At 38.7% G+C, this 21,917-nt stretch overlaps 1 protein-coding gene across 1 annotated transcript; it reads left to right on the top strand.

Annotated features, from left to right (window-relative positions):
- The first annotated feature begins 12,873 nt into the window (after positions 1 to 12,873).
- Positions 12,874 to 20,125, top strand: LOC126707200 (lysine histidine transporter-like 8). The gene is made up of 5 exons (XM_050406796.1): positions 12,874 to 13,208; positions 15,587 to 15,720; positions 16,746 to 17,182; positions 18,279 to 18,410; positions 19,300 to 20,125. Exons 1-5 carry the CDS (start codon positions 12,922 to 12,924, stop codon positions 19,789 to 19,791), a joined length of 1,482 nt encoding a protein of 493 aa, XP_050262753.1. The 5' UTR covers positions 12,874 to 12,921; the 3' UTR covers positions 19,792 to 20,125.
- The last annotated feature ends 1,792 nt before the right edge of the window (positions 20,126 to 21,917 follow it).

Raw genomic sequence — 21,917 nt, 5'->3', positions numbered from 1 at the left:
AGACCGAAGAGGCGATGGAAAAATTCATCGCTGATTATAGGATACCCCCCAATGTAGGTTTGAGGCACTGTGAGGAAGGGGAATGGCACTTTAGGAGAAACGCGGGCGAGGTGGTGATTCCCCTACTCGCCTTTATAGAAGGGGGTGTGAGAATCTCCATGGGGCCAATAATGAGGGATTACCTTAGGCACTTCCGATTAGCTCCCACCCAGTGCGCTGGTAATGTGTTTAGGATCCTAGGTTGTGTGGATGCCTTAAACGAGAAAATGGGGCTGAGGTTGACCCATCATGACGTAAACTAGTGCTACAACCTCCAACTCTTGAAGGGCAAATCCTACTATATGAAGACGAGGGACGACAGGGTTCGGCTTATTCAGTGCCTCCCCGAGTCCAGCGAAGGGTTAAACAAGGACTTTCTCATTGTGTCTGGGGAGTGGCACGATAGCCTTCCTTGCCCAATAGTGGAGGGGGAACCAGGAGGGGGATGATCTTCTTTGCCATCGTGATTTGCACGATTTGGTTACTAATATGAACTTGTCTTCTTTTTGCAGATCCACACGCCTTTCAACGACACTTCCACCTAACCAACCGGGGAGATTTGGAGACTATTCTCAAGGCTGCGGTTTTTGTAGACAAGGCGGACAACCAAGTCAGAGCTGCTCACAAGATCTTAGGGTACGACCCTATCCAAAAGTCATTTGCCGCCCCGAAGCATGTGATCAGAGCTAACGATCCCTGGTTTCAGAAAATCACTGTAGTAGAGCATGAATTTCTGATTCACGAAGGATCTCCTGTTCCAGAGGGCATCTCATTGGCCGGCTCTTCTTCGTCCCACCAAGTAGCGGAGGCCGAGAGTGATTTGGGTTTGCCTGAAGAAGGATTCGGTGTGTTTGGCCAAGCTAGTCCGTCTGAGGATCTTTCTGGTGACTTGGGGGACCCCGACTTGTTCGAGGCGGATCTCTTGTCAGCAGGGATATCTTCTCAAGCAGAGATGGGTTTTAAGAGGAAGCCCTAGATAAGCCTATTTAACCTGATTGAGGGCCAGCAGGGGAAGGATGCGCCAGGGAAGTCACAATCCAACCCTCCTCCTCCTCCACCACAGCCTCAGCCTGTTCAGACCAAGTCTTCTCCATCCCGATCGCAGCCACCCTCTCCCCGATCCAAACTTCCCATTCCTCCCCAATCAACTCTGCCTCCTTGGCCTGAGCCTGCCGACCCAAAGAGGAAGAGGAGTTCCAAGGGCAAAGAGCCAATGGATGGGGGGAAGTCTCGCTCCTCTCAAGAGGAGAGTGAAGCCCCGCGGGCTCAAAAGCAACTAAAGATAGGGCACCAAGGCTGTGGAAAAGAGGTCGATGCCCAACCTGCGACTCAGGCTTGGCTTCCTACACCAATGCTTCATGGGGAGCCGCTGATGGACGACACTTCCCTAAAGGATTTCCAGGGCGGCAAAGGCACATATGTGGTCGACACGTTGGAGAGGACCCTGCTACTCCCTCCCGATATGGATGAGTTGAAGGGTTTGAGGAGGCAAAAGGCCTTCCTCAACATCAAGAGGTATTTGGGCATGGTAAGGTTTCTTACACTTGTGACTTCACTGATTTATGCTCCTTGATTTCCCATTTATTGTGTGTTCGTCCCAATTGGCAGGTAATCTAGGCCACTTACAAGCTAAAGGATGAGGCCAAGGAGCAGAGCAAGTCCTTGGAGCTTGAACGTAACAATCGCGTGGATGCTGCGCTGACCCTCAAGAACTTCAAGACTAACCTCTCTAAGGTCAGGGAGGATCTGAAGGAGATGACAAGGGCCAGGGACAGCGCCGAATTAGGCCTGGCTAGTGCCCAAAAGCAGGCCGAAAACTAGACAAAACGCTTACTTGAGATTGAAGATCAGCTAAAGATTGCTAAGGAGCAAATCGTTGATCTAAAGAAGAAACTGGTTGAGGCGGAGGAAGCCAAAAACGTTGCGGAGTGGGCTAGGGACGAAGCTCTAAGGGCTAAGACGGAGGCTGAGACCTCTAAGGAGAAAGTCGAGGAGGAGGCTTATGACACGGGGGTGGCTAATACCCAGGCCATCCTTAAGGCTCAAATCCCTGGAGTATGCAGGCTATACTGCTCCCAGGTCTGGAATGAAGCCCTCAAACAAGCTGGGGTTGAGGCTTCATCCGATCTGTGAAAGGTGGAGAAGGTATACTATCCTCCAACCATCCGTGAGACCGCCTCTGCCAGCTCCGTGGCTGTGAGTGCTTCAGAAGGGGCTGAGACTGCTTGGCCTGAGGCTGCTCTGGTTGTATCCACTCCTGACGAGCTAGCCAAGGGGGGCGAGCTTCCTGGGGTGACAGAAACACATGGAGGCTCGAATCTTGAAGTGTCCTAGGAGGCCACCGAGTCCATAGTCAGTGCTCAGGTCTCTCATGCCGTGGAGCCGGCTCTTTTGGTTCAGTCCCTTCAGACCATTCCTCCTGCTGATGCCTCTAAGGGTCCTAAGGCCAATCCTGCCCAGCTTCCCAAGGAAGGGGATGTCTCCTAGGGTCCTGAGGCCAATCCTGCTCAGCTTCCCAAGGAAGGGGCCAAAATAAAGTTGAAGAAGTAGGGGTCCTAGCCAACTTTTGTATCGGTTCTAGTTTAGCTTTTAGTTAGTTCTCTTTTGTTTTAAGGACCTTGAAATTGTTTGTAATTAAGTTTTTCGACTACATGTATGAAATTCATTTCTTCCTTTTTCTTTTGAATTATGCATTTATTGTCACCATCGCTATTGCTATTACTGCGAATCTCGTTCCTTGTGAATTGGTTACCTTAACGGGTATGAATGGTTGCGTACATAATATATTTGAAATTAAACCCCTAAATTCTAACTCGCCGGCGTCATGGGGACGCTTGGTTTGCGTTTACCCATGTTTTTAGGGGGTTGAGTGTATGATCCGAGGTACCGAGCGTGTACTTAGGTTTGAGTCTGAGGATCATATAAGACCTTGGTTCTATCCAGTACTTAGATCTTCCTTAAAGTAACTAGTTTCCCCATAGGTTTGAGTCCGAGGACCATGCAAGACCTTGGTTCTGTTTAGTACTTAGATCTTCCTTGAAGTAACTAGTTTCCCCATAGGTTTGAGTCCGAGGACCATGCAAGACCTTGGTTCTGTCTAGTACTTAGATCTTCCTTGAAGTAACTAGTTTTCCCATAGGTTTGAGTCCGAGGACCATACAAGACCTTGGTTCTGTCTAGTACTTAGATCTTCCTTGAAGTAACTAGTTTCCCTATAGGTTTGAGTCCGAGGACCATGCAAGATCTTGGTTCTGCCTAGTACTTAGATTTTCTTGGAGTAGCTAGTTTCCCCATAGATTTGAGTCCGAGGACCATGCAAGACCTTGGTTCTGTCTAGTACTTAGATTTTCTTGGAGTAGCTAGTTTCCCCATAGGTTTGAGTCTGAGGACCATGCAAGACCTTGGTTCTGTCTAGTACTTAGATTTTCCTTGAGTAGCTAGTTTCCCCATAGGTTTGAGTTTGAGGACCATGCAAGACCTTGGTTCTGTCTAGTACTTAGATTTTCCTTGAGTAGCTAGTTTCCCCATAGGTTTGAGTTTGAGAACCATGCAAGACCTTGGTTCTGTTTAGTACTTAGATTTTCTTGGAGTAGCTAGTTTCCCCATAGGTTTGAGTCTGAGGACCATGCAAGACCTTAGTTCTGTCTAGTACTTAGATGGTTGCCAGAATGCGAGACGTGTAATCAAGATGGACTTAAAATTTGAACTAGATAAATGCTTTTATTAATAATAATACCTTCTCAGGTTATTTACATTCCATGGACGAGGTACAACTTTCTCATCTAAGTCTTCTAGGTAGTATGCTCCTATTCCCGCAACTAAAGTAATTCAGTATGGCCCTTCCCAGTTGGGTCCAAGCTTTCCCCAGGATGGGTTTTTGGCAGCACCCACAACTTTCCTCAGCACTAAGTCCCCCGGTGCTAGCGGTCTAAGCTTCACGTTGGCATCATATCCCTGTTTGAGCTTTTGGTGGTAATAGGCTAACTGGACCATTGCCCTTTCTCTTCATTCGTCGATCAGATCTAGGTTCTTCCCCAGTAGTTCGTTGTTACTATTCGGGGTGAAGGAGCTCGTCCTCAGTGTTGGGAAGTTTGCCTCTAGAGGGATAACAATCTCGGCCCTATAGGTCATGGCAAAAGGTGTCTCCCCTGTTGACTGCCGTGGTGTAGTCCGGTAAGTCCATAAGACGTGCGGTAGCTCTTCCACCCATCTTCCCTTGGCGTCATCTAGCCTCTTCTTAAACCCGTTAACTATGACCTTGTTGATAGCCTCGGCTTGCCCGTTTCCCCAAGGATAGGTTGGAGTTGAGTACCTGTTAGTGATCCTTAGCTCACAGCAGTATCTTCTGAAGGCCTTGCTGTCAAACTGGAGTCCATTGTCTGAAATGAGGGTGCGAGGGACCCCGAATCGTGTAACAATGTTTCTCCAGATGAATTTCTTAGTATCCACATCCCTGATGTTGGCCAGGGGCTCAGCTTCGACCCATTTAGTGAAGTAATCTGTGCCGACCAGTAGATATCTCTTATTTCCTGCTGCCTTTGGGAAAGGTCCCACTATATCCAGGCCCTACTGGGCGAACGGCCATAGACTGGACAGAGGGTTGAGGATCCCACCTAGCTGATGAATATTCGGGGCGAACCTTTGGCGTTGGTCACACTTTTTAACGTATTCCAGGGCTTTCTTCTGCATCCTCGGTCACCAGTATCCTTGGGTAATGGCTCGGTGCGACAGAGATCTTCCTCCTGTATGACTTTCGCAGATCCCTTTGTGCAGCTCTTCAAGCAATAGTTCTGATACTTCAGGGTGTACACACAGTAAATATGGCCCGGAATATGAGCGTTTGTACAATTTATGGTCCTCAGACAACTAGAACCAAGGAGCTTTTCTTCGTATTTTCTCTGCCTCCGACTTTTCCTCGGGCTAGATGTCATCTTTGAGGAACCTCACCATAGGGTCCATCCAGCTAGGGCCCACTCTAACCTCATGAACATGGACTATGCCTTTGGCTACCTCATTCACTCTGTCCAGATGCTTGACAAGAATAATTCGAGGTAGGTCCCCTGCCGAGGAGGTGGCAAGTGTGGCCAGTGAATCTGCATGAGTGTTTCCACTTCGGGGGACATGCGACAAGCTGAAAAAATCGAAGCCCGGCTTCAAGCGTTTGACCCGGCTTAAGTACTCTTGCATCCTTGCGTCTCTGGCCTTTAATTCTCCCTTTACCTGGCCCACTACTAGTCTCGAGTCCGAGAACATCTCCACTGCTTTTCCTCCCATTTTCTGTACCATGGCAATTCCTTGTAGCAAGGCCTTATACTCGGCTTCGTTGTTCGTGGCTGAGAACCCAAATCTCAGGGACTTCTCTATGATGGTTTTCTCGGGAGATATTAGGACTAACCCCACTCCGGATCCCCTTTAATTTGTTGTGCCATGGACGTACACCTTCCAACATGGGGGCCCTGGTGCAGAGATTACTCCAATCGATTTTCCATCCATGTTCTGCTCCTTTGACACTATTTCTACTGGTGGTTCAGCAAATTCGGCTACTAAGTCAGCTAGGACCTGGCCCTTTATAGAGGTCCGAGGCATGTATTTGATGTTAAAAGCTCCCAGAATTGTGCTCCATATGGCAATCCTTCTGGTGTAATAAGCGGTTCGAAGTACAAACTTCAAGGGTAGTTGGGTTAGAACAACCACCGTGTGGGCTTGGAAATAATGGGGAAGCTTTAGCGTAGCGTGGACCACAGCCAGAATAGCCTTCTCCAGGGGTAGGTATTTGACCTCAGCTTCATGCAGTGACTTACTCACGTAATAGACTAGCTTTTGGATGCCATTGTCATCTCGTATTAGCATTATGAGTACCATGTAGCCCAAAAACTTGCCTGACCCCACGCCAAATGAGCACTTGGAAGCATTCAGGCGCAGCTTATGCTTCCTCAAGACACCAAAGGTGCTGCCGAGGTCCCCTAAATGCTCGGACACCACTTTAATCTTCATCACCATGTCATCGACATAGATTTCGTTACTCTTGCCCAACTGTGGTTCGAACATTCTTGTCATCATCCTTTGATAAGTGGATCCTGCATTCTTCAGACCAAACGACATTACCTTATAGTGGTAATTCCCAGTTGGTGTCACAAAGGCTATTTTCTCCTGATCCTCCAGTGCTTGTGGTATTTGATGATAGCCTTGAAAGGCATCTAGGAAGCTCATTCGAGGATGGCCTACTGTCGCATCCACTAGCTGATCTATCCGAGGCATAGGGAATGGGTCTTTAGGGCACGCTTCATTCAGGTCTGTGAAGTCCATACAAACTCGCCATTTCCCACTTTTCTTCTTGACCACCATAGTGTTGGCCAACCATTCGGGGTAAAAGACTTCTTTGATAGCCCCAGCATGCTTAAACTTCGCCACTTCATCCCTAATCGCATCGGCATGCTCTTTTGACGGGTGACGGGGCGGTTGCTTCTTGGGAGTGATGGCCGGGTTGACATTGAGGTGATAAGAGATGAAGGCTGGGTCGATCCCGAGGGCATTGCAGGCATCTCATGCAAATACATCAATATTTCTTTTAAGAAACTCAATCAGCTCCTCCTTCTCTTGAAGAGGCAGCTGAGCCCCTACCCGAAAGAATTTCTCCAGGTCGCCACCAATAGCCTCCTCTTTTAAATCTTCACATTTTACCTCATCGGCAGTTGTGTCAGGGGGGCGAAACCGAGGCCTTTGATTGCTATAAATTCTTCTCAGCGAAGGCCGAGGACTCCGCATCGAGCCGATGCGAGACGGCTACTGCCACGCATTGCCTCGCCATAGGTTGGCAACCATGGATTTCAAGAACTTGGTCCCCTGACAAGAATTTCACCTTCTGGTGCAACGAGGAAGCAACAGCCCCTAAGGTATGGAGCCAGGGCCTACCGACGATGGCTGTATAGGGGGAGTAGGTGTCCACCACAATGAAGTTCACCTCCACTATCTCTATGCTAGTCTGAATGGGTAGCCTAATCATGCCCATCGAAATGACAAGCTTCCCGTCGAAGCTCATTAAAGGAGAGTTGTAGGGCATCAAATCTTCTAGTTTTAACCCCAGCCCCTTGTAGAGGTTGGGGTACATAACCTCGGCTGCACTGCCGCCATCCACCATCACTCTTTTCACATCATAGTCCTCGATTCTGAGGGTGATCAGCAGCGCATTATCGTGGGGCTAGATTGTCCCGACCTTGTCCTCCTCTGAAAAACTCAAGACGGGACGAAAGTTCATCCTGGCTCTCTTCGGCCCTGGCTGGGACTCCTCGGCAGGCAGTTGAGCCACCGATAACACTCGTGCAGGGCGCGTGCTTGTTCTCCTTGGTACGGCCACGATTACGTTGATCGTTCCTGCGGGTGGCCTTAGGGCAACATCCCTCCTGGCTTCTTAATGGCCTTGATGACCACTGGAATGATGCAGAAGGTGGTTCAGCTTTCCTTCTCGGACTAGCTGGTCCAGGTGGTTCCAGAGGTTCTTGCAGTTCTTCGTGGTATGCCCATGGTCTTGGTGGTATTGGCAATAAAAGTTCTGATCGCGTCTCGAGGGTTCTCCCGCCATCTTATTCGGGCACCTAAAGTATGGTTCATTCTTGATTTTCTCCAACACCCGATGTATTGGTTCTCGGAATATGGCATTGACAGTCTGTGCATTGGTTGTTTCGGGTTGCCTTACGAAGTCCCTTCTCGGGTGGTTGTTGTTATACTGATCCGACCTGAAATCCCTCCTCTCTTGAGTGATAACCTTCTCTTTTCCTCTTCCCTGCAACTGGTCTTCCTCCACTCGCTTATACTTGTCGATCCAATCCATCAGTTGGCGCATATTGGTGGCGGGTTTGCCGGTCAGAGACTTCCTCAGACCGTGATCGGCTGGGAGACTATTTTTGAAAGTGATAATGGCAACATCATCGAAATTGTCTTCCATTTCATTGTATGTCTCCCAATATCTATCCGAGTAGGCCTTTAAGGTTTCTCTGTCATGCATGGATAGCGACAACAAAGCGCTCAAAGGCCGAGGGGCTTCGCAGTTCGTAACAAAGCGGGAGCCAAAAGCTTAGGTCAGCTGCCTATACGAATCTATGGAGTTCGTCTTTAGACCATTAAACCACCTTATCGCCACTGGTCCCAAGCTGGACGGGAAAACCTTGCACATCAGCATCTCGTTCCTAGAATGGACAGCCATCCTTTGGTTGAACTAGCTCACATGCTCCACAAGGTCTGTTTTACCGTTGTAAATGGCGAAGGTCGGCTGCTGGAACCATCGAGGAAGTATGGTCCCTTCTATGTGATGCGTAAAAGGCGACTTGGAGAGTTGATCCAATGCCCTGCTCATGGCATCTTTTCCCAAGCCCCTAGGAGATGGGCTTCTGTGCCTATGTCTCCGGTAGTGCTCCTCTTCATAGGGGAAGGTCTCACTCGGAGGAGTCCTCGATCTTCGTCTATAGTGATCGTCACTTTCATCGTTGGAGGGCATGTTAAGCCTAGATCGAGATTGCCTTTGCTGTGCATGGTGCAGCTTTCTCTTCAGATCGTCTATTTCTCGCTGCATGGACCGCTTATCGTTTTGTTTCTGAGACATATGTCTCCTAACTTCTTCTAGTTACGAAGCCCGGTTGTTATTTTGTCTCTGAAGCACGTGACTACTCGTGCAAGAGTGGCTCTTGCTGGTCTAAGTGGTGTTTACGCTACCCTCTCGAAACCTTCCATTCTCTTCATTTCGATCACATTCGGGGTTAGGAAAGTTACCCTGTTATTGGGATTTGGCTGGTTCGGGCTGATGGGAGCCTGCTTGATGAGAGCCTGATCCTACCATGCCTGATCATTATCCTTACTAACACACAAGTTCTTCCCACAGACGACGCCAATTGTAGGGACTGGATTCGAGCGCTCCTTCTATTAGATGAAAGGTCTCAAGCCCAACTAACCCAATACAATGAATTTTTAGAGAATGGGTTTAAGAACTAGGTCTTAGTTCGAACCACAATCACTAGACACAGTTAGGTGTGGGCTGAGTAACAAGGAAATGGGTTGAAGTATGGAATTTTGTCCTCGGGCGCTTCGTCCAAGGAACTCAGTATTCTTCTTCTTCTTCTTCTTTCAGTACTAGGTTACAGGGGTTTTCAAGATCATGTAGACTGCCACAGCTTCCTCCGTTTTCTCTCTTCCTGCTATTTTTCCGCACCCGCCATTCTTGGAAGGTCTCTCACATTATATACTTCTTTCCAGTCGATCTTGGCCCTCCACCTGTTGATCATGCAGGTCACTACTTGAGTGCTCGTCCCATCAGCCACCTTCCCAAACCCTCTGTGAATTGCGGCAACCAAGGCCGCATTGTTCAAGGGTCATTTCCTCATTAATGCGGCCAGAATGTTAGTTGGGCGCATTCAATGCGGAGGTGACAATTTCTCCTTGGATTGCTCCTGCACCATATGCCTATGGGTATCCTACTATACTTATCCTTCTCTTGGGGGCGCTTTGGGAGGCTGCCTTTGCCGGTGTGCTGTTCTCTCCTCTTGGGATCTAGGATGCCGAGAGCAGGATCGTCATCGGAAACGTTTCTAGGCCATTTGGGCTTTCTTTGTCCATCCTCGGCTATTTCTCCCTTCTCGGCATGAGCCTTGGGTCCAGTACAAAGTGGGCCGGGGTTGTCAAATTCCTTGGCCCCACAACGTTCATGATTCAAATTCTTCCTACCCAGCCCCATTGTAATTATTGAATTATAATATATATATATATATATATATATTTATATAATAAGTGCTTAGTCCAAATTGCGTGCCTGTCCCTCCAGTGTGTTTATGTTCGTATTCAAGAGTCATATATCATCAATTATGTCAAAAAACAATGCGTGAACTCCAAGTTTACAGCACAGTATTCATGTGATACATATGTTCTTTTTTAGTTACATGGTCAAAGCATACTATGTAAGACCAGATTTTTATCAAAATTAAAAATTATGATAGATGGTTAAAATAATGATAAAAATTTCTTACAACTTAAAGTTTTAGATCCAACATTTATTTTTCTATCACAATTCCAACAGTTTTCTAAACCCTTAGAACTTTGGTAACAGAGTTTCTCTTTCTTGTAAAAAAAATTATTTTTGTGATTTTAAGGTATTTAATATATCATACATTGCTAAAATTAAGTCATGCGGCTAAAATAAGACATATAAAATCCAACTTTTAGTATATTAACATATGATACTGTACTTAATACAAATATTTTGATAGAAATGAATGTGTTTAATCCTAGGATATCTTAGCCTAGTGATGACCTATATATTGTATAAATTGTAATCATTATAGAGCAAGATATCATAAGCTAAAACCATATTGTAGGCAAAGGTATCACAGATGCAATCTTTCACACACTTAATTAATACTGGCCACATACTTCAAAAAATAAATTATACCTCATCACACTAACCCAAATACAAAACCCTTATAAAGAGTAATTGAATATCCACTAATAAAGACTCATAGGCTCCTGATAACTTTCAAAATAATGCATCACATGAAACAAAAAAGAAAAGCAAAAAAAGGATACATGACTTTGAAACTTGAGCAAAGACTTATGATTGAGTGGGAATGGCTATATTTGTAGGAAACATAATGAAAAGAATTGGTTTCCACACCATATGGATTAAACTTATAAATGGAAGGTCTCACCAAAGTTTCTTACTCTGCATGTATTAAAAAACAAAGAGCCAAAGGGTTTTATCAAATCATCTTGGGGACCAGTAAAAGGATCCTCTATCACCATTCTTTTGTATTTTTAATTAGATGTTGGACTCTGAACAAAGTATAGCCCCAGAGCTAATACACATGTGCTTCAAGGTCAAGGAACCATGTGGCACTGTTAATATGCCCGGAGATCTTGGCAGAGGACCCCAATTTTTTGATGTCAAAAGTTGAAATTATTGTACGATGTAATCATTTTTTCTTAATAATTTGATAGTTAGACACGAAAGATTTGAATGTTGTAACCATTTTTTCTTAATAATTTAATAATTAGAGGCGAAAGATTTGAACCCTGGACATATTTATTGAAAAATCAGAAATTGCAGGGCTGTTAGCTATTGTATGAATACCTTGACTTTACTAAATGTGTGAATGAATAATTTCCTTTGCACTGAAAAGGGGCTAAGTTTGTGTCTGTTGTTTTATATGTGGGTCCCATGCATTGTTCACGGGACCCGCAAGTACAATATTCAGGAAAAAAAAAAAAAAAACGTTAAAACTGAGTCCCACATGGTACTATTCATATTTAAAAATTATTTTGGTACAGTGTTTTTAATTTTCAGTTTTCAGTAATAAGTGATATACAAACAGAACCTAAATGTGAATGAATAATTTTCCTTTTTTTATTTTTCAAAAAAAGTAGCAACAATATAAATCACCTTATGATGTTTGGCAATTTTAATTATACTTGGTTTGAATCTTGTATGTTGTTTGTCAGAAGTGAGGAATAATCTTCCTTTATACGCGGAAAAAGATTACAAAGGTGCAGTGACGCCGCTAGTTACATCACTAGCATCATGTCATAATGGGGGTGTAATCCTAGTCACAGACCCTTCATGCAATACTCGGTTGTGAGGGCTTTCTAGATGGCACTAAGCATTATTATATATAAAACAACGCTTTGTTACACACAAATTTACACACGCGTAATAAAATAACTACAATGGTGACCTGAAGTCAAAATTTTCAATTTGGATTTCAAATGTCTTTTCGCATGTATGTGTAAATGCGTATGTAACAACTTTTTCTCATAAAACAAGAACAATATTTTCTAGATTTAGACCCCTTGCAAATCTACTTAAAAAAAAGAAAAATTATGAAAAGTAAAAGATTTAAAAAAATAAAATAAGGTGAAAAGATTAAAAAACAATCTCGTGGGTTGAAAATATGAGAGTAAATTTTTTTAACTTTGGTTGGGTGGATTTTAGGGAGAATACAAAAAAAAAAAAAAAAAAAAAAAGAAGAGTGGAAAATAGGAGAGAAAATGGGTGGAAATGGTGTTTGGTTGGGAGGAGGATGGAGAGAGAAAAGTGGTGAGGCCCAACTATTTTCTCTTCGCACCCATCAAAATTCAATTTTCACAAAATGGGGAGAAAATGGGAGAGAAAAAGGGGAAGATGTGTGTTAGACAAAATTACCATTCTCCACCCATTAGCCAAACTTTTTGTCTTTCCCTTTTTTTTTTGGTGGATAAAATTTCTTCTTGTTTGCACTTTGCACCATACGTTCACATTGGTTCATTTTGTTTGTTTTTATCTATTTATTTATTCTTTTGGCATTTGCTTATTTTATAAATTAAAAAAAAAAAAATTGAAGTGTCCATACAAATGTTTTTTAATAATAAATATGTTACTTTTTGTTTATATATTTAGTAAGGACATAATGGTAAATTTATACTAACTTTATTTTCTATCCTCTCATTTTTCATCTCAACCAAATAAAAAAGTTTTTTATTCTTCCATTTTTCCACTTCTCCTACCAAACACAAATGAGGGAAAACTAAGGGCCCATTTGGTAATGTTGCTCTAGTAACGTTATTTGTGTTTTTTGAAAATACGTGTAAGTGAAAAAGTATGTGAAAATATGTGTAATATTGTTTAAACATTAAAAACTGTTGTTTAAACAATGGTAACGAGCCCTAAATCTTTTTTATCCTCTCTCTTTTCCATTCTCTCACAATTTTTTATCTTTTCACTTTTTCATCTTCCCAACGGTACCACTGTACTCTGTACCAAGACCCGTAGTCATTATATATATACCACCAACCATCAGCTTTATATTTGCAAAACCCACACCTAATATTTTCAACATAGCTTTTGAACTAGAGCAGAGGAGGGTAGCCATGGCAGAACCAAATTATAGAAAAGTTATGCCTCTCCCAGCTTCACCTCCCAATACCAAAACCCTGGGAGAGCTAATGCAAATGATAATCATTATAGATAGTGAACCCTCAAAAGATGTTACTACATCTGCAAGTTTGCAAGGTTATCAGCACAATCCACAGGAAGCTTGGCTTCCCATCACGGAGTCCAGGAATGGCAACACCTTTTTTGCAGCGTTTCATTTACTCTGTTCAGGAATTGGATTGCCAGCTCTTTTGCTTCCTGTTGCATTTGTCACACTCGGATGGTAAGCTATCTTTTGCAATGATTTAAGTTGTCTTGATTAAGGTCAATTTTGCTTAACGAATAAAGTCATTAATTGTTCATAAATCCAAAGAGAAAGGATGGGTTATGAAATGAGAGTTTCATGACTAACTAAAATTAAGCTCCTACAGACGTGTAGACTTGGAAAGTTTATGGTCATTTTCTTTCCATGTGTGTGATAGAGATTTGTTAATTGCATTTTACCCATATATGGTTTGGTCAATTTGTCTATTCAAACGTGAAAAACAATTACATTTCATTGATATATGATGTTCATTTGTATCTACTTTTAGTTACTGAATTTAATCTATTCAAGTTATAAAATATAATTGTCATTTTTTTTTTTTCAATTTAAAATCCAAATGATCCCTTTTAGGAGACAATTTATAGTCTCAGTACACAAAGAAATGGAATGTTTGAGTACCCGAAGGCTGAAAATTGATCTGTTATGCACAAAAAAATAATAATAATAAAATAATAACTGATCTGATAAATAGCTAGGTTGGCTCAACTACTTGGGAAAAAAAACTTATTTATTATTTATTTTATTAAACAATCAGTCAAGCTTAACCTTTTAGACTTAATATAAAGGCTAGCTTATGCTTAAAATATGACCATATAACTTGGGGAAAAAAAAATACTTCTTTATTATTTATTTATTAAACATTCAATCAACCTCAACCTTTTAGACTTGATGTAAAGGCAAGCTTATGCTCAAAATATGACAATATATTTGGGAAGAAGCTTATATGTGTAACTAATCAATAACCATGCAATACACATTAAAGTTTATCAAAGTATGATTTTTTTTTCCCTTTATTTTACTATTTACTTTTCTTTTTCCTTAGAATTCTTTTAGTATTTGTCCAACTTTGAAATTTGATAATTATATTAATTAATAATAATAATTATTTATAATTGTGTCAATATATAAAACTGTCTATTTTATCATTTAAAGAAAATATAGCGTAGCGTGTTACGTAACATGTTTTACTAGTTATTAAGCTAAAATTATCATAAAATATTACAACCATACATTCATAGTACAAGATTTTATAGTTTTTTCCCCCATTTATGACCAAAAAAAAATATACATTGCTCTTTGCTCACTTTTCTCAAGATCTGAGACACTCTCACGTTATACTCATTTTTCTTCCTCTGTGCATGCATAGCGTAATTAAAAAAAGAATCATAAAGGTCTGCCTTTAATTAAAGAACAAGGAACTGCGCGTTCCATGATATTTCCCTGTTGACTCCGGAGTCCTGATCTGTGAGCCTTATTAATTAAAGTGGACGCGTTTATATAATTTTTATGTTCATTTATAGTAATATTAGGGGAAAGAAATATATATATATATATATATATATATATATTTATAAATATATATTGTTCACATTTTTCAACAATAATATAATGTTCACATTTTTCAACAATGACTTCGAAATTATATATATGACCATATGAGAACAGAATCTTGGAAACTTGTTCAATAACAATATAGTAATGTCACTACCTTCCACGTGAGAATATATATAATAAGTCTTTCCCATTCCCCATGTGAGTTTTATTAATATTAATAAAATCTAATATTTTTCGAAGAGCTTGAAAATTAACTTTTCCAAAAAATTGGGAGAAAGAAAGTATATAATAATCTTTTTCAAATTATTTTGTAAAAATAAGAGTTTTATGGTTTAGTAATATTATCTAAAGAGTAAAATTTACTTTTCTTAATTAAATTCAAATTTAATAATAATTATGTGATTAAATTTAATTAAAGAATTTAAAGTACAACATTAAGAATCTGGTTGTCCTTATATGAGAATAATAAAGAAAGAACATTATTTTTAGATACTAATAATTATTTCAGTATCATGATATATTCTCTCCTCTGTTTTTCTCTTCTCTCATTGAATTATAAGTAACACCTTGTCCAAAAATGTTAAATCCTGGATACTCAAGTTGACATCCAACAACCATTTAACTTTTGAACATTAGGAATTCATACAGAGAAACATATAACTTTAAAGTTTATCGATCTCATTTGCATTTTTTTGAACCAAATTCATTCATTGAAAATGTAACTTCTATTTGATTATCTGTGATCCATGCTATTGCATAAACAGCTTGAAGAAAACTAGAAAAGTCCTATCATATGATTTAAGTTCATAAGTTTGAGGAAATTTTAAAACTTTTTTCACAATAATTGTGTTGGCAAGATTTACTCATTCTCAATTGGGTCTATCACTAACATTATCATTTTACCTACCTACCTACCAAAAACAATTTGTCACTTCAACAATTGTGAAAAAAAAAAAAAAAAAATTGTGCTCTTAATCTTATTGTAATTTCATTGGTTGCAGGGCATGGGGTATAATATGTTTGTCACTAGCATTTGCATGGCAACTTCATACCATATTTATTCTCGTTCGACTCCATGAATCAGTTCCTGAAATTCGCTACAGCAGATACATGCACCTTGCAATAGTTTCTTTTGGTTAGTACAAAACCCCTGTTGTTGTTGTTATTATTATTATTTTACTTTTTGTTTATAAATATTTTAAAAGCACAAGATAAAATGTATTTAATATTTTATTAGATTATATTTTATTTTCTAAACTTTTCATTTTTTAAAGTCAAATTGTAATCGCTTTTTTATTTTTTTATTTTTTTATTTTTATAATAAATTACACATGCACTTAATAAGTCCTGATCTAATAACTTCATGTTTTCACCCTCCACTAAATACTTATAAGGGCAGTAGGTGCCAATTGATCAATTAGAGTTCATTAGCGTGCAAATATCAAGAAAAATACACCCAACCACAATATATTTTGTGTAAAAGCCAATAAATTGTTGAAAAGTATATTTTTCCTTTTGAAAAGTATTATACATTATAATTCATAACTGAATATTTTATTATTATTATAACGTACAAGGCTAATTTTTTTCATGATCCTTTAACTAGTGGGTTGTTATTATTTTTATCTCAACAAAAAATACAATTTTTTTTAATAATTATCTTGATTATATATAATGCTTAGTACATAATAAAAGTAGTTTCTTTTTAAATAATATTATTTTTATACATACATATATATATATATATATATATATATATATATATATAAAGTAAAATCTATATTTGATATTTCACAATTTACTACTTTAACAACACGGGAGACAAATCTAAATTGTATTCTCATTTCCCTAGTCAACATTCAATTGTATTTGTTCTAATAATGTGTTGCAAAGTTCTTACAACTTACTAAATTTAACAAGAAGTGGGACTAATACAAACTATGTTCCCCAATTAACATTCAATAAAATTAGGCCAAATAACAAAGGTCTTACCCATAATGCATAGGAGGGTGATAATGTGTTATTATATACAACACCAACGCCTTAGTCCCAAATTTTTGAATCGGCTGTGGATACGTAATAAATTAGTTAAGATCAATGACATGTTTTCTGTTCCTTAATTCTATACTATCTTAAGTCATAATTTATTACTATATGCAGGTCCAAAACTAGGGAAGTTGCTTGCCCTATTCCCTGTATTATACAATTCAGGGGGTATGTGTATCATTCTAATTATTACTGGAGGTAGGACGTTGGACCTCATATTCAAAACCCTATGTGATCGTGATGCCATGTGTCATGCTAAATCATTAACAAATACAGAGTGGTTCTTGGTGTTCACATGCTTAGCAATACTTATAGCCCAACTACCAAACTTGAACTCTGTAGCTTGGGTGTCTTTAATTGGGGCCATCACAGTCATTCTATATTCTACTTTGATTTGGGCTCTCTCAATTACCAAAGATAGGCCAATAGGCATATCCTACGGTCAGTCTGACAAATTGAAATCTAACATGGAAAAATTTAGTGATGTGTTGAATGCACTTGGGATCATAGCCCTTGCATTCAAAGGACATAATGTTATCCTCGAGATACAGGTTAGAATCTCTAACATCCTTTCTACTTTTCTCTTTTCAGGTTCCAATGATAGTTTAATGTTGTTCATGTTAGTGATTTGAACTCCACCTCTTCCTCTCTCAATATTTATCTAAAAACAAATCCTTTTCTTTTTCAAAAAGTTTAGAATTACACTTTTTTTTTTTTTTTTGGTTTTAGGGTAAACAATGGTTTATGAATACATTATTTGCATAGAATTTCATAACCTGTCAAATTGGTAATTTGTAATTAGTGTGTGAAAATAATTTTTTATGCACAAGTCCATGTGAATATGATGCCAAACAAATTATAATTTTTAGTGAAAAGTGTGCTATACCATAACTCTTTGCTTTTGGGGTAAGATATGCTTCAACAGTTGTGAGCTAATTAAGTCAAGGTTTGTGCCTTCACCCAACTTTAGGATCCAACATGAGAGTATCCAACTATGTAAGAAAACTCAGCCCAGCCTAAACTCATGACCCTTTTAGATTCAATAGAACTTGGACATGTCAAAATCCTAAAATATGAAACTTTATATAAGGATGTGTACTCACGCAACATTTTTTTTTTCTTGAGTACTCACGCAACACTTCAATCTTAAAGCTTGGAAAAGATGTCTAAGAGATTTTGTATTTCACAGAGAAACTAATAAAAGATCACTAGCCCTTCCCCAATGATGGACTCACTACCACTCCCTTGCGAGAGGAGGATTCTTTGGTTAGGGAAGATAAATTTTAAACAATGTGACAATCTGTTTATCTTCATTATTAGGTTCATTGGGTTAACTCCTCTACAATCTCCCCTCTCACATAAGATTGGCCCTAAGTATTAACAATTATCTCATACATTCAATACATACATAATCTTTGAACTTATACCATATGAGAAATATATATATATATATATATATATATATATATAGACACACATACCCTCTCACTAGAGATCTACCATTCAAGTGAAAGGAGGGAGGAGTCTGCCATATATAATAGTGATGCACTATTATAAAAACAAACCAAACTATGCTTTAAAATAATAGATATATTTGTCATCTTGATTTGAATGTAATTTTAAGTTAAAATGTCTTTAATTTTGCAGGGAACGTTGCCTTCAAGTCCAAAACAAACATCCTATAAGTCAATGTGCATAGGGGTGACAATATCATACATAGTAATCGCTATGTGCCAATATCCCCTTGCAATAGCTGGATTTTGGGCTTATGGAAACAAGGTAAGCAAATCTTCTTTTTTTGAACTTATTGAGATTTGATATATACTTTCCTAGGAAAGAGATTTATTTTATATCATCGTGATTTTTTCACTAGTCAAATAAGTTCATGTTTGAGACAGTGGTTTAAAAATATCCTTTTAGAATATAATTTTTAAATTTTTTTTTTTTTAATCCCACTTCTTTTTAGGTATAGACGTACTGTTTCTCGAACAATCCATTTAAACCAAAAAAAAAAAAAAAAAAAAAATCAAAATATGAAAACACCACTGAGATTTGGGTCAATTGTAAACATTAGTGTACATTCAATTTGAATTTTAAACAATTGAGGCATCGCAATTCATTTCTTAACCCTCTCTCTCTCTTTGCCTACCTCTCCCATTTGCACTATTTCCCTCTCCTTGTTCCCTGGGGTGGCACTGGACGTTGGGCTTGGGCCCAACTAGACCCAAGGAACGCTCCTTCCACTATGGTCTACTTTGATGTCAAATTGAGGTTAAAGGTTTTCGATTTTTTTTTTTTTTTGATAGGATTTGAAATTTTTATTTGGTTTGGGGAGTTGTGAACTTTCGAATTGATAGTTTGGAAATTGGACATAAATGATTTTGTTCCGACTAAAAGGCATGAATTTAGTGAAATTGGAGATAAATAATTTTGTATCACTTTTATTTTAAAAAAAAATATATTTTTTAATAATAAATGTGGTCATACACAAGGCACGTGATCACAATTTGTACCTCAAAGATACGAAATCTTAACATAGGGGTTGATTTGGATACTTGTAAGATCTTAAGGGACTAAAAATTTAAATTGATAGTGCAAAAAATGTGTTAATTTGGATACTTGTAAGACTTATTTTTTTCATTTTTATTTATTTATTTATGAATGACAGGTACCGTATACTGGAGGACAAGGACTGTTGATTGCATTTTCACAAATCCACGGGCCAAACACCTCGAAGTTAATTATGACCTCAATTTACCTACTTGTATTGGTGAACTGTTTATGTACATTCCAAGTTTACGCCATGGTTGTTTTTGACAACTTGGAAGTTAGATACACAAGCAAGAAAAATCAGCCATGCCCAAGATGGGTTCGCACATGCCTTCGCATTTTCTATGGAGGGTTGGCTTTCTTTCTTTCTGTGACTTTCCCATTTTTGGGAAGCCTAGCACCTTTAGTTGGAGGTGCTACATTGCCTTTAACTTTTGCTTATCCATGTTTCATGTGGATTGCAATGAAGAATCCTCGACCAAATGGTTTGGTTTGGTTTATAAACATGGGTTTAGGTTGCTTTGGCATTGTCTTGACTATTCTAATAGTTATTGCAGCGGCTTGGACCTTAGCTGACAAAGGCCTAAAAGCCAACTTCTACAAGCCTTAATGACAGATACATTAGTAAGAAATTAAACCTATAACCATTTTGGATGTATATATGGGCCTTAGGGAATTACTTATTTCGATTGGCTGTCTTGTGTTTTTTTTTAAGATAATTTTAACTTATGGTGTTCGCTCGTATGGATGATAGATTTTTATCATCAGACCAAGATACTAACCAGTTTATGTTAATTGTTCTTTATATAGGTATATACAAGGAAAGTTGTATTTTTTTTTTTTTTTTTTTTTTTTTGGGGAAAAAGGTAAGTTGTAATATAATATATGGAGAATGGAGAGGATACCATTTGTATAAGATGATGAGCAAGAGGTCAATTGGTTTTTTTAAGGGGTTTAACTCCTTTTTAATTTAAGTTCGACAAACTGTTATAATGCTTTCTAAACGTTAAAATCAATTAAAGTAACTCTAAATGTGCCTTTTGACCCACTTGACTATAAATACTGATTCGTGTTCATTTTGTAACTACTTTTCAAAAATTTTATTGAAATTCACAAGAACTCTCTCAAGATTACTACTTGAAGAATACTTGGCTTAGTTGTATTCTGGGAACATATTTGCAATAAGCTTGTAGTATATTTTGTGTGGGGTAAAAATTGTCTATGGATAACGAAGTGTTAGCGCCTCTAAACCCTTTTTTATCCAACTATTTAATGTTATTCCTTTATTGTATTATATACATATTCCCAACATTAACATCAAGAAAGGTTGAAAATACAATATTGCATTAAAGTGTCTTGTACAAAGTTGTCAATACCATATTTTAGTATGAATTAATATTAGTGTACGGTTTCGATATTACCATAATTTATATAAATAGAATTTAAAATATACATATTTTAATTCATAACAATCGATTATAATATATATATACACACACACCCGATTCTCTGTTACTCCCATAATTGATTTTCTTTTTTTATTCCTTCTACTAATGTAATTTTTGATAGAATAAATGTGTTTTAATCCTACGATATCTTAACCTAGTGATGACTTATATATTGTATAAATTATAATCATTAAAAAGTAAGATACCATGAGCTATTGAAGCCAGCAAAAAGAAGAAGAACACAAACAAATCCCCTGACCTTGTACGCAAAGGTATGCGTCACATATGCAAATGCAATCTTGCACACACTTAATTAATATTGGCCCCACTTTACTAGCCCCATACTTTTAAAAAATAAAGGAAAAAAATGCAAAACTGACCCTCTAACTTTCACTCTTTTTCATTTCAGTTTTCTAACTTTCAGTTTTGTCAATTCAGTCCTTTAACTTTCAATTTTTGTCAATGCAGGATTCCGTTAAACCCGTTAAACCCCAGTTATGGACTGCCGTTAATGTCACTAAAACAATGTTGTTTTCCTTTTCTTTTTTTTTTCCCTTTTTTTTTTACTTTTTTTTTTTAATTTCAGAATTAAAAGAAAAAAAGAAAAATTTGTAAAAAAAATTTAAGGCCACATATCACACACCTTAACACCAACTCTGCCACCTTCACTCTCTTATCAGCTACCTTCACATTTATCTTGGGACATTCCTAGGACTTATACCAACACCCAAATAGCTCATCCTTAATTCCCAACACACACACTTTCAAAAATCTAGAAAACATAGAAGAGAAATTAGAGACAACCCTCAAAACTCACACAAGGCCACCCAAGCACTTACTCATAACCACTAGCAATAATTTCCACTACATTAATACACAAACAAGGTAGACACAACTTTTATTTTTTTTTTTTTCAATTGCTCAATATTTGGTGATGGAGATTAGTGCAAGCCTGTGAGGTGTGCCAAGTGGTCAAAGCTAGAGGTAGCAAAAATGCATGACCTCTATATGGAGAAAGGGTACCTCATCGTTTTATAAGTAGGCAAAAAATCAAAACCAAGGACCTCATCTTCCTCATTAATATCGGACTCGTCATCGTCCTTGAAGCCCTGGAAATCGAGCTCAAAATTGTGGTCAATGTCCACCATAGGCTTCGAGAACCTCCTTCCTGAGGTGGGTTTTTTCCGATCTCCCTAGAGATAGTCCGCCAAGGTCCGATTGGCACTATGAAGTCGGTTTTGATTTCAGGGGAAGGGGAAGTTGTTGTTCCCCTTAAATGTTTTTTTCT

The sequence above is a fragment of the Quercus robur genome, chromosome 11 (genome assembly GCF_932294415.1).
Source record: "Quercus robur chromosome 11, dhQueRobu3.1, whole genome shotgun sequence".
Classification (NCBI taxonomy): Eukaryota; Viridiplantae; Streptophyta; class Magnoliopsida; order Fagales; family Fagaceae; genus Quercus; species Quercus robur.
This window is presented reverse-complemented; position numbering and strand designations above follow the sequence as displayed.